The sequence below is a fragment of the Mirounga angustirostris genome, unplaced genomic scaffold (assembly GCF_029215605.1).
Source record: "Mirounga angustirostris isolate CCGP_5_RB_7025 unplaced genomic scaffold, mMirAng1.0.hap1 SCAF_11, whole genome shotgun sequence".
Lineage (NCBI taxonomy): Eukaryota > Metazoa > Chordata > Mammalia > Carnivora > Phocidae > Mirounga > Mirounga angustirostris.
The window spans coordinates 89,829,041-89,842,262 of record NW_026991719.1 but is presented as its reverse complement, the minus strand read 5'-3'; the positions used below and the strand labels follow the sequence as shown (position 1 = coordinate 89,842,262).

The following is a 13,222-nucleotide window of genomic DNA, read 5'->3' as shown; positions in this document are numbered from 1 at the left end:
GCTGAGAAGTTGGACTTGCTTTCCAGACCTGAGAACCCCAGGGGAGGGTTTTAACCAAGTGCACGATGCATGCAGATCCGTTTTTTATTTTTTTAGAAACTAAGATATATCTTTTAATTCTTTTATAATAGAAGTTAACAGAAATGCAGTACATCTGTTTTTTAGAATGGAGTGCCCACTGTGTGGAGTGAAAAGTGAACTCTCAGTGATAAGTAGCTGGTGGTACTCTGAATCAGGAAGCTCTTATACCATAAAACAACAGCAACAACAGCAACAAAAAACAACTCATACTGTATTAGATTGGTCAGACAGGGAAGGAGAGGTCACCATGAGGGACACCTCTGAGGTTAAATCATCAGGATCGCTACAAAGAGAGAAGTGCGTTTGGAATGACTCCAACAGTAACAACTTTATAGACTTGGTGAATAGTGTTAATTTGCTAACGGGAAACTCTGGAGAATAAGCAGGTACTGAGGGGAAAAGCCCGTTTCACTTGGAACATGTTTAGATGAAGATACTTAAAGGTCATCCGAGAAGAGTTTATCCTATGGGCAGCGGGAAATAGGGTTGATGAGGTCACTTGTTTATTCTGTAGGAGACTGACGGACGATAAACTGAACGTGAGGGAGGAGAGAATTCAAACAAGGGGTTGGGAGTCCTTACATGTGAGTAAGGAACAAAGGGGGCAGAGTCTAGGATCTGGTACTAATGATGTGACTTTTGAAATTACCAATTAATTTCAAAGAACACATTTTTGTTTCTGCCGTGAGCAAGGCACTGTGCTAGGCACTGGGGGGCTTGAAAGATGGTTGAAACGAACTCTCTGTTCATAACAGGATTTGGGGTGTATAGTGGAAGAAGACAGTGTGTGCCTCCAGCTGTGTGCAGCCGAAGGAAGTGGGGACTAAGATGACCCTGCAGGGACACCTGGGGGCAAAGAAAAACAAGCCTGACCCTTTCTATCATGAGGCCATCAGATCCTGGCACACAGCAGGGCTTTGGTAGAAGCTGGTTCCTTGCCCGACCCTTCTCTCCTTTCCCATTGAGTTGGAGAGAACAGAGAAAGGTGAATGATCCAAGGGAGACAGGAAGTGGAGACATCGAGTCTGTAAGGAAAGAGGGTCATGATCTTCTTTGGCCAGGGAAAGAAAAGAGGTTGAAAATAGGTTCTGGATGAAGAGGAGCTCACTGACTTTGGACTAGGAGTTCCCCAGGTTGTAACAGCACGAGAGCAGGAATCGAAAGACCAAAGAGGATATCCGGGGTGGGCAGTTTGTTACAAAGATTATTTGCCATGGCAAGGTGATAGCAGGAGAAGGAAGATCTTGCCACTTGAGGATCAGGAAACTCCGAGAAGGTATGGGTCCAGAAGAAGGATGATCTAGAGTGGTTACCAGTCAGTGCTCAGCACAAGGCGTGAACTCAAAAATGTTTGCTCAACTAGCATGATGGAATGGGGAAGAGGCAAGTTGGTAAGGACAGGCTGGAAGTATGGGCACGTCCCTGGAGGGAGAGGAAAAAACAGGGAATGGGAGGGATAGCACAGGAGGGGATTGAGGGATGCTAAAGGGGGTGTAAAGACAGCATGTGAGCATAGGAGAAAACAGAGGTGGGCAGTTGTTAGCAAAGGGTGGCATGGATAGAGAAAAGAGCAGTAAATAATCAAGTCCCCTAAACTGGTATCTGGCCCCCCAAAAAGTAAGCAAAGCCTCAGTAACACACAGGTACTGCTTTATTTGGCCTGGTCCCAAGTGAGCCACCTAAACAGCTCACAACCTGATAGTGGGGCATTTCACAAATCGTGCATATACTGCAAAAATTCCAAGAAAAATACTTAGGTTTGACTCTTGAGGCCGTTACGTATTATTCTTGGGATTCTTACAAATCCTGCATATTGAAATGAATACCCTGTGGCCCGTTTTCCATATCTGTCCCCAGAAATGTGTTTTGCAGGGCTGTTCTGAAACCACCTGACGTTTGTATTCCGACCACCCCACCCCCCCGGTGAGCGAGCGGGTAAGGATCGGGTAGATTGGTTACACTCCTAATTGGCTCTGCCCTCCTCTTATATGTCTGGGCTACTCTGTGTTTGCTTTGTAGGCCAGTGGAAGATATTCACCGAAGGAGAAGCTCAGATCAGCCAGATGTGTTCAAGTCGTGTGTGCAGAACAGAGCTTGAAGATTTGGTCAAGGTTTTGTACCTGGAGAGGTCTGAAAAGGGCCACTGTTAGACGAGACAGACAGTATTGGAGAGGGTAAAGCAAGAAAACTCAAGCTGCAGCTGGACTGCGGGCTGATTTTGCTTAAGTCAACAGTGCCCTAAAACGCCAAACTCAAATGCAGTTCATTATTCACGCCATGCACAGCATAACTTGCTCCTTTATGTGGAGTGGTGTGTCAGTCCTTAAACACCTCCTGCAAAGAGACTAGAAGAGTCTTGAGTTATTTGTGGGAGGAGGAGGGCTAGAACACCACAACACTGCTCTAGTTTCTGGGAGAATCACATTTCTTCACAGGTTAAAGAGTAAACCAAACCCTAGGGTTTCTATCTAGAAAGTTACTCCAATGAAAGAAAACCGATGAGTATTTGCTTAGTAGGAGTTGTGTAGTACAGAGAAAATATGTGTATGAAATTATACTCTTTGAATTTTAGGATGTCTTGTGTTTTTAAGAAAATATTAACTGCCCATCCTCATCCACACAGACACACATGCCTGTATGCAAGCATGCATGTGTGCACACGTGTGCACGCACACGCACACGCACACACACACACACACACACACACTAAACTGCCGCCTTCCTTCTGAGGCAAAGCCAGCATAGACTCTCCCCTCCTTTCCCTCGCCTGGCTCCCAAGTAGCTCTGAAGTTGTGGGTACTTCTCTTTTCTCCCTGAGCCTGTGGGGGGCCCCGTAAAGACGTTAGAACGGAGTAAAATCTTCAGAAACTGAATCCACAGAAGACAAAATAATTGTTGAAGAAAATGGTGGATGGAAGTCAACAAGGAAACCTTGTGTTTTCAAGTCAATAAGAGTCCCCAACAAATAGCTCAATACTCGCTAATTTTCTTGATAGCCAGGGTTCTGTAGTCCAAAAATTTAGGTTAAATGATTACATTCTAGAAGCTTCTTAAAAGGGCGGTTTTCCTTCTTCTCCAATTACAGGAGTTCATTTTGACTTTGCAAAGGGGCTCAGTCCCCACAAGCTTCTGAAGGTTGGCTGTTCAGTTAGGAGAATTGTTGCTCATGTGGGGAAGTGGATATTCTGACAAGGATCTTTGTTCTAAACTTTCCTACCATTCTCATCTCATCCACCAAGCAGGGATTTGAGTCATGAATCCTAGAGAAGGCTGCTCAGAAACTGTCTATTCACAGCTCGATACCAGAGCAGAACTTACCGTTCTGAGGCCTGGCTTTAGACATCATCTTTGTGGCAAAACTATAAATTCTCCACAAGGATCTCAAGCCTGCCTTCTAGATTCATCCCTTCTGAGGGGCTTGAATGAACTCTGATGAGTACTCAGAAGTATCAGGGACGCAGACATCCTGTATTTCCCACTCCATGACCATAGGAGAGAGGAACGTTATTTTCCTTACAGTCGATGACACCAATAGGGAAAAATGTAAAAATCTTTATGGCAACCTGGCATAATGGAGGCTGTCCTCCTAAAAGAGATACAGGGGCGCCTCGTGGCCAGGCCTTCACCAGACAAGCCTCCTACCAACCCTTCATACATACTCTCCACAGGAAAGGGAGGGAGGACATCCAGGGCTGAGGGGCCAGAAAGCATTACTGGGGACGAGGCTGCTAAGTAGCTTCGGCCTCCCTCCCAGAGGTGGCAGCATTTCCATAGTGTGGAAACAAGTAACTGGATCCTCAAGCCAAGTGGTGATTTCCCCTTCTGGATGACTCACCCCAAAGCCTTCCCACCCAGGTGTTCTCTGAAAGCTCAACCATAAGGGAACACCCAGAGAGCTTCCCTAGATAGACGTCTGCCCCCAGGTGCGGGGACACATCTTTCCCATGTGCTGTGTGTAGCAGGGGCTGGGGAGCTGTGCTAGGCCAACGTAGAAACCTTGCGGGGTTCTGGGTGGTATAAGCAGTAGGGCATGGGGAGAAGAGGCGGAGTCCCCTGTAGTTAGGAGAGGAATGGATGTGGTTCTTCTTGTGTATTTATTTGTATCATAAACACCTGGAACAACAAAGACCATAAGCACCATTTAGCAGTTATAGCCATGTTCTAGTTAACTCGTGTAAACAAGTAAGAGTAAACGTAAAGTAACAGTATTAGCCTTTTGTTCTTCTTACAGGACACGTACCTGAATAGGGTACTTATTTATGTAGTCACTGTATTTCTGGATTTTTAAATTAATAAAAAAGTTAATTTTGAAAAATCATCTGCAGGAATGCTGCGGGAGTGATTGAGTCCCTGGTCGGTGCTGACCTCGGACCAAGTAGCGGGCGATGGGTGGGCTTGGCTGTTTCACACTCAGCTTGATGCCCCCTCGCTCCCACTGTGGCAACTTCGCTAAGAGTGGGGACTTTGCGGTCAGCCTGCCTGTGTTTCTAATCCCGGCTCTGCACTTCCCAGCTGTGTCAGTCTCCCCATCTCCCCATCTCCCCATCTGTGAAACGGGGATAAATATGGTGCTATTGCCTTTTGCCTGCAATCCCACGGTGAGGCTTAATCTAGCCAGTGCATGTCAAGGGATTAGCAGACGTTCATTTATGACCATGGATGTTCTCGAAGGGCATGGCCAAGACACTGAAGAGGTTGGGGACAGAAGGCCACTGACTTGGGTTTCAGGAGGGCCTCAATTTCAGTCTGCTGCACAGGGAACAAGGTGAGAGTTTTGTCATATATGTTAATCCAAACCAGGTTGCCTCAAACCCCTAAGAGCAATTAGATGTGTGCTTGTGCCGAAGCCAGGAGAGCCTGAGTGTCAGATGATAGAAGGACACAAAAGTGTGCACTGGGCTGAGCAACACAGAAGTCATTGGTGGTGACGTGTTGGGGGAGTGATGGGAGCAGAAGCTGGAAGTGAGTGGGGAGGTAAGGAATTGGAGACAAAAATTAGAGCCACTCCTTGAAGAAGCTTCATTACAGAAAGTGGAGAGATTACATGAAGGAAGTAGCTGGGAAAGATACGGGGTCAAAGGAAAGTTTGGGGGGTTTTGGGGGTTTTTAAAGATTTGTGTATTTATTTCAGAGAGAGAGACAGAGAGTGTGCAAGCAGGGGGAGGGGCAGAGGGAGAAGGTATTTAGACTCCCCGCTGAGCATGGAGCCCAGTGCGGGGCTCGATCCCACAACACTGAGATCAGGACCTGAGCCGAAACCAAAGGTCAGACGCTTAACCGACTGAGCCACCCAGGCGCCCTGGCAAAGTTTTTATTTCAAATATGGTAGATACTTGGCCATGTTTGAGTACTGAAGGGAGAGACCCTATGGAAAGGAAAAGATTGAAGGTAATGGGGAAAGAAGTGTTACCTTGGTGTGGGAGGTGCACGAGAAGCCATTTCCCCATGCTGAGCCTCGAAACCCACAATCCTTGACCTACAACTTGGCCCGAATTTTGGCCTCTGGTGGCCCACCCCTTACTGTGCATTCCGCTGTACCTAGTTCCCCTCATCTCTGTTAGCTTGCCCCCACCCCCCCCTTACAAAACCCAGCAAACTTTCCTCTGCAACGGTGGGCTCTAAATCCCCACATTACTCCACCTCCAGTGGGGGGACCACATAAAACTTAAACCAGACACTCTGGCTCCCTCTGGCACTCTTCCTTTGCCCTGATCACCCGCATCCTGGCAATATGGTCTCCTAGGAGTGGCCCATGTTTATTGGTGTTTGCCCTTCTCTCCTCCTACAGGATTTTTCCTCTCTGTAGTCTCCACACCCGGGTGATTCCGAGAAAGTCCCAGAGGTCATTTCATGTGGGCCACCCACTGCTTCCATCACCACACGTCTTCTGACACTCCCCACCACTACTCGCTGGGATATGGCTGGTGGGGCTCCTTCTGCAGGCCTAGAGGTGCCAGCATGGTGGTGGTGGTGCTCCGAAATCCCCAGTGGCACCTTATCCTGTGCACAAGTGGAGAGAAGGCTCCCCTCCCTCCCTACCTGTGATGTTATATGTTGCCACCTTCCGTGAAACCAGTTTAACACATAGGCAGGGGTCTTCTTGTGCCTCAGAGTCTCTTGGACTTTTGCACCGAAATGAATCCTTCAAGTTCCATTTCCAGTCCTTTCGTTGCCAGGACGCAGAGGCTGGGCTGAGTATAAGCCTCTAAGACAGACATGAGACTGTCCTCCTAATCCCTCTTCCTTATGGTTCCTGTGTACGGCCTCTGTTCCCCACTGAATCCCTCATGCAGACTGACTTCAGGGGGCCCACCCCACCGGTCAGCCAAACAAGCTCAGATACCTCTGAAACCTCTCCATGGGAGACAGGAGTCCTTAAATGCAGAGCTCCAGCGACAGCACACAGTCTCCCAAATAGTTCATACACATTTACAACATTGGGCCTTTGTATATACTCTTCCCACCACTAGAATGTTCTTCCCTCTCCTTTGCCCGGCAGACTCCTACTCATCCTTCAAGACCCAGTCAAAATGTCACCTCCTCTGCGGATCCTTGCCTGCTCCCTTCCTAGTTTGCTACCGTTTGTCCTTTCTCCCTATGTACTGTATCCTCCCGCCATGCCAACTCCATTCTTCTGGAACTTAGTACCTAGTACGAAGTCCTTAGTACTAAGAAGTACTAACAAGAACTCGTACTTAGAAGTCCTTAGTACTTCTGTTCCTTTGCACCTAGCTCCCTCTGCCTGGAATATTCATCCCCTGATGTGTCCACTTATTGAACACCTACTCATCTTTTAAAACTCACATTGCTCATCTCAGACCTGGGCCACCTCTTTCAGGCAGTTAGTTGTGCCCTCCCCCATGCTCTTACGAAATAACAACCAAAGCACTTAGCTCATGCCAGTCTCTGGAGTACGATCTGTTGACATGCGTGTTTTCTTAGTTAATCCTCAACCACCGCCCTGTGCGGTAGGTCCTATTATTGGCCCTATTTTAGAGATGAGGACATTAAGAGCACTCACATTTTCCATGCCATTACAGTGGACCCTTTAATAACTTGGGGATTACAGGTGCCAGCCCCCCGCCACAGTCAAAAATTTGCATATAACTATCGACTCCCCCAAAACTTAACTACTAAGAGCCTCCTGTTGACCAGAAGCCTTACCGATAACATCAAGAGTTGATTAACACATAGTTTGGATGTTATATGTAAGATATACTGGATTCTTACAGGAAAGTAAGCTAGAGAAAAGGAAATGGTATTAAGAAAAGCATAAGGAAGAGAAAATACATTTACAGTACTGTACGATGCAAAATTTGCGTGTTGAACTGAACCTGCACAGTTCAAACCCATGTTGTTCAAGAGTCAACTGCATGCATAAAAATGACATATTTGCTCAGCCCCAGTCTCCCTGATTAGACTGGAGAACTCTGAGAGGGCAGAGACCCGGTGGCCAGCACTTTTAGGCATTCAATAAATATTTGCCAAGTGCATGGTCAGTCTAGTGAGATTCTTTCTCCAGTTGAGAAAGAAAGCAGTCCCGAGATTACTTGAATATCCAGTCCTTCAGAACATCTTCTCTGTCACCCCATCTAAGAAAACCGAATAAAATCTTGGTTAACAAATACAAATGAAAAAGTGCTTGTTTGCCACGCAAAATGATTTGCCATAAGGCTTCTTTTAAAAATAGCTCACAGATAACAGATTTACACATAGATTTTTTTCTTTTTCTTTTTCTTTTTTAGTGCTTAGAGCAAGATGTAGACATTTGTGGCATAGACCTCACAGCTGTGAAGGATTCTTGCTAAGGCTTCAATGACAAGTAGTATCTATATTTCTATATAGACTCTCTATATTGCAATATAATATTTGGAATAGCCGTAGTGCATGTTACAATACTTATATCTCTATCCATGTCTGTGTGTGTGTGTGAATAATTAGATTCCAACATGGTGTGTATGGAGCTTTCGCAAAATGGACCATACAAGAAACCCGAGGCCTGGTTTCAAGTTACCATACACAAGAGTTCTGCGCTGCCTCCCAAGTTTAAGCAGTCCCCAATCTGGGAGTGAAGTGTTGGCCCACAAGTTAGAATCCAGCATTTTCTTTTCTTTTTAAGATTTTATTTATTTATTTGAGACAGAGAGAATGAGAGAGAGAGAGCACATGAGAGGGGGGAGGGTCAGAGGGAGAAGCAGGCTCCCTGCCCAGCAGGGAGCCCGATGCGGGACTCGATCCCGGGACTCCAGGATCATGACCTGAGCCGAAGGCAGTTGCTTAACCAACTGAGCCACCCAGGCGCCCATAGAATCCAGCATTTTCTTATAGAAACATCATTTTATTTGACGCTTGGATTCCCGGGCCAGTCCACACAAGCCTCTTGAACCCTGAACATAACCAAGTTATATATATAGTACTAATTAGTACCTGCTTAAGCTCAGTCCTGGGGGCAAGGGTGGGTGGTGAGGAGTGAGCAGGGAGTTTCACCTTTCTGGATGGGGCGGCGGAGAGGTGGGTGAGGAGCCGGCTGGAGGCAAAATGTCAAAGACAGAGTTTGTCCTGACAGCCTGTTTCGTCACGCACTCTCTCTCCAGTCCGGCGCTGTCATCCCGCCCTTCGCATCCGGCTATCCCAGACCCAGGCCTGCCTGGCCCCACGGAGGGGACCGCAGGCTCCACCATGAAGGACCTCCTTCGGACAACAATCAGAACCTGAATCCCTACGGGGTGGTTGTCTGGGCATTAGAGAGGAAGCACATTGAGTCAAGTGAGTGAGAGATCCTTAACCCTCAGATACCTTTTCACTTTTAAAGACTTTATTAGTCTTCATTACCCTCAAAATGAATTCCCCAATTACAAAATTACAGGCAGAAGGCTGGAGTGAGTGAAAACCTTCTGACAATGGAGACAGTAGGAGGAAGGGGTGTGTGTGTGTGTGTGTGTGTGTTGGGGGTGAGGGGTGAGGTTTGCTCTCTGGTGGAGGGATGGGGGCAAGTAGAGAGCATCAAGTAAGCAAGCCATACTCTCGTTTCTGCCTGAGTCTCTGCAGTCCCCACCCACCGCCACCTCTTGGAAACAGCACTATGCCATTCCTCCTGCTTTCCAGCTTTCTCCTTTCACTTCTTTATTATTATTATTATTATTATTAGTTTCAGGGGTAAGAATCAGTGACTCATCAGTTGCATATCACACCCAGAGCTCATTCCATCAAGTGCCCTCCTTCATGCCCGTCTCCCAGTTACCCGCTCTCCCCACCTGCCCCCTCCAGCGACCCTCAGTTTGTTTCCTAGAGTTAAGAGTCTCTTATGGTTTCCCTCCCTCTCTGTTTTCACCTCCTTTTACTTCTGAACCTGCTACATGTCTAAAATGCCCAGGTTTGGGTTTGTTTATGGTGGAAAGTAGCAGCTTCCATTGGGGGGCGGTGCTCTTTTAAAAGCATTGTTGACCTGCAGGCTGTGCATTAGCCCTCACAGGGCTGTGGCCATGTACTAGCCCCAAGAGGGGGCACTTAGAAGTGAATTCTGAAATTCAGCAATGTATCCGAGGAGAGAGATTGCTTCATCAGGAGGGAGTCTGGGTAAAAGAAAACACTGCAGAAGGGCTCAAGTCAGTTTTCACTCTTGCAGTCAAGATGTTCACCTCTGTTCAAAGAATCACCACAGTTAATAATAGAATCACATAGGAAGTTTGGAGTCAAACGTAGCGAGGACTTAGCGAGGAGTCCTCTCCTGTCAGGGAACCAAGAGAAGACAGGGAATTAACATATGCAAACAATTCACATTTCTTTCCCTTTCTCCCGGTTTCCTACATCTCTTTAAAAAAAAAAAAAAAAAGATGTATTTATTTATTTTAGAGAGAGGGGGTGGGCAGAGGAAGAGAATCTTTCAGGCAGACTTCCCACTAAGCATGGAGCCCGACACGGGGCTTGATCTCACAACCCATGAGATCATGACCTGAACCGAAATCAAGAGTCGGACGCTTAACCGACTGAGCCACCCAGGTGCCCCTCTACATCTTTTAATCTCTGATTCCCTATCTGTAAAATGGGATAAGAAGAGTCCCTGCTTCAAAGGGTTGCTGTGGGACTTAAATGAGATAATGTACTGTGTTCGTGATAGTGACAGGCACATAGTAAGTGCACAGTAAATTCCATTTTTAAAAAATTCAGTGAGCCATTTATCCTTGAACTCCAGTCATTCAAAGAAAAGGGAAAGCAGCCAAAGCTTGGCTTATTTCAGGCAGAAAGTAGAACCTGAGCCTGGTTTTGAAGGAAGGGCCAACCTGGGATAACTAAAAAGAAGAAGACTTCTGGGGGTTCTGGTATAGAAAAGGAGAGGGGGTGTCCCCGCAGGACTTCCGCCAGGCTTTAGTAAGAGCAAGAATCTGATTTTAGTGCCAAGGAGAGGAGGAAGAAATCTACCCCCTGGAATATGGGAGTTGAGGCCACTGCTGTTCGTTTTAAAATGTCACCACATGACTACAAGGTAGGAAAGCCTGACTGACCCCTTTTTTGTGTTGTTCTGAAAAAATGACCTGGGGGTGGTGGTTGACCATAATTCCAATAAAAGCCCACGGTGTGACATGTGACATGGCTCTTTCCAATGTTCATTTACCCACAGGCTGTAGTCATAGAAACACTTCTGTGTCTTCACTCAGGTCTGGCACACCCAGAGAGGGCCACGTACTGGACTTGGTTCTGGGGTTCTGGCGGTGGACAAGATAGAGCTGGCATTTGCTTCAAGCAAAGAGCTCATTGTCTACCAGAGAATAATCCCAAGGGTGGTAAGAAAGGGCAAGACCAAGGGGGCGATGAGAGTGTAGGTCATAAAGACTTGTCCTTATCATGGAAGGACAAGGAAGATTTCCCCAAGGAAATGACATTGAAGGGGAGGCTTGAAGGAGGCTGAGAGTTGGGGTTCCACACCATATTTTGTTTGCAAACAGGGCGTCCCTGCTTCCAAAGGGTTCAAACAAGCATTGGACTGAAGCACGGATTCTGCGTGTGACTCGCATTACCACGCAGGCGCTCCTGGCGGGGAGAGCTGGGTACCCACTGTACGTCCTCCCCTATAAAGAAATCCCACCAGTGAAAGTAGAGAGCAGAGTCCTAAGGGGATGGAACACAAGACGGAAATTTCGATGGAGGAAAGGGGTATGAATCTGAAGTCTTACCTGAAAGCTCAGCCTGAGGCGTGACCCTCCCGAGGGGATGAGGGAACCCCAGAGGTGCTACTGCTGCGGAGGCAGTGGGGTACCCAGGGGATTAGTGTTTGAGCACTGCCGCTGTTCAGAATTACTGGAACACGGTGATAATAAAGGTCTGACTAACTTTTAGTCAGCTCTACGGTTTTACGTGCCCTAGGAACACCGTACCTGCTCCCCTGACTGCAGCCTGGGAACTGCTCTGGCCCTCCACCTCAGTCCCCTCCTCCTTCCACCCTCCTGTGCCATTAGGTGGCCCTCAGCAAGAGGTTGGAGAGAGGCAGACAACGAAGTTGTTAGCCCAGGTCTCCAGAGCCTTTGCCCCCGCAATTCCAAGAAAACTCCCTCTAAGAAAATTAGCTCTCTCTTGGGATATGGCCTCTTCTCAAGCAACCGAAGTCATTGTGCTCTGGCCTCATTAGTGCCAAGGAAAGCAGCCACTTAGGGCCCTGAGGTCATGTCAGGTAGAGAGGAGAATTGAGGCAATAGGCTGGTTTTCCGACAACTCAAGATCCCCTTCTGCAGGGACTGGCCAATTGTTTCCTCAAGTGTCTCTTTTGCTTTGGCTAGTGGAGACCCAGTCGGAGTGTGATTACTCTCCTGGATCTGAAACAAAGACACAATCACATGGGGTGGGATTGGAAAGGACCAGATATTAACCCCAAGCCACAGGCAGGGGGATGCCTGGAGCAGTGCAACAGGCCTGAGGAGGCTCTGACGCAATGCAATGGGGAAGGGGGAGGGTGTTTGGTTGAAAGGAAAAGGTCAGTGTGTATTTGAAGTCAGAACTGTGGCTGATGGGACGCCCTCAAGTTTTGGAAACTGAGGACAAGCTCCAAGAATATTGAGACATCCTGGCAACTTTGGAGAGGGAACCCCTCCAGAAAAACACAAGACAATTCGAGCTGATTGAATGGCTTTGGATAAGAAGTGGGACTCCGGGTGGGATGGGACGGGGAAGGTTTGCAAGCAAGTATCGGGGGAGGAGTTTCTGGGAAGGAACAAAGGGAAGGGAGAAGCTCCAAAGAAAAGGAACTCTAAAAGTCATCTGCTAACTTTGGGGGTAGATATCACTATCTCCTTGCCCTCCCAACAGACGAAGAAGCGGGTAGATGCGGTCTGGATCACACATTTGGCAGCCCCCTCCTTCCTTTTAGACCCCACCCCTGGTGCTCAGCACCCTTCTTTTCCCCCCTCGAGTGTCTTCCAACACGCGAGAACATTCAGGGTTTGGCTCTTTGGAGCGGTACCAGCCAAACATTAATCCGTCAGACTCTGACTACTGTCATCAATACAAAAAGCATCCATTTCCCCCAAGCACGCGGGGCCCTCCAAATGCTGAACTTCCTAGCCCCCTAGACCTGCTTGGGGCCATTTCTGATTCCCACTCTGCTTTTAGGATGAAATTGTTTCATGGGCTACCCAGAAGCAGTCCAGTGAATTAAGACCATTGTGTTAATGACTGCTGATCAGTTGACTCCCTACTGAGTGAAAATTTGATACCCTATGAAGAGTCTTTATTTAACTCAGTGGTCCCTCCACGTTTTTGAGTCCACATGACTTCTTTGGTCCATCAAAACTTTCTCTGATTATCCCATGAGAGTAGCTGTACTTTTTCTATCTGCTGATTAAGAAAATATATAATGAAAAAAAAAAAGTTACTAGGAATTTAGCCACACGGTTAGAAAGGCTTTGTGCTTTATCCATCCTATCAGCCGTGTGTGTTTTAGAAGTAGTAGTGAATATATGTGTAAGGCAGAGTGCCTCATTCATAATAAGTTGCTGGTTAACCTGGTGGTGACCTCAGATGAGGAACCGCTGTTTTATCCAGATTGAAACAGAAACTTTAATCTCTTTGCAAGTTTCATACTGAAGATACTTTTGTGCCCGCAGGGTAGGGCGGAGCCTCTCCCGCGTACCTCCCAGATGTATTTTCTGTA

General features: G+C 47.3%; 1 protein-coding gene across 11 annotated transcripts in view; it reads left to right on the top strand.

Annotated features, from left to right (window-relative positions):
* Positions 1-12,761, top strand: part of CHRDL1 (chordin like 1) — a 121,913-nt gene extending 109,152 nt beyond the window's left edge. For 6 of the 11 annotated variants that reach the window (XM_045881636.3, XM_045881603.3, XM_054508968.2 and 3 more), the window contains one exon: positions 2,101-12,761. In XM_045881636.3, the coding sequence (XP_045737592.1) occupies positions 2,101-2,231 (131 nt within the window). In that variant the 3' untranslated portion in view covers positions 2,232-12,761. The remainder of the gene's footprint in view (positions 1-2,100) is intronic. The other 5 variants (XM_045881594.3, XM_045881628.3, XM_045881583.3 and 2 more) reach the window with 1 other exon arrangement.
* The last annotated feature ends 461 nt before the right edge of the window (positions 12,762-13,222 follow it).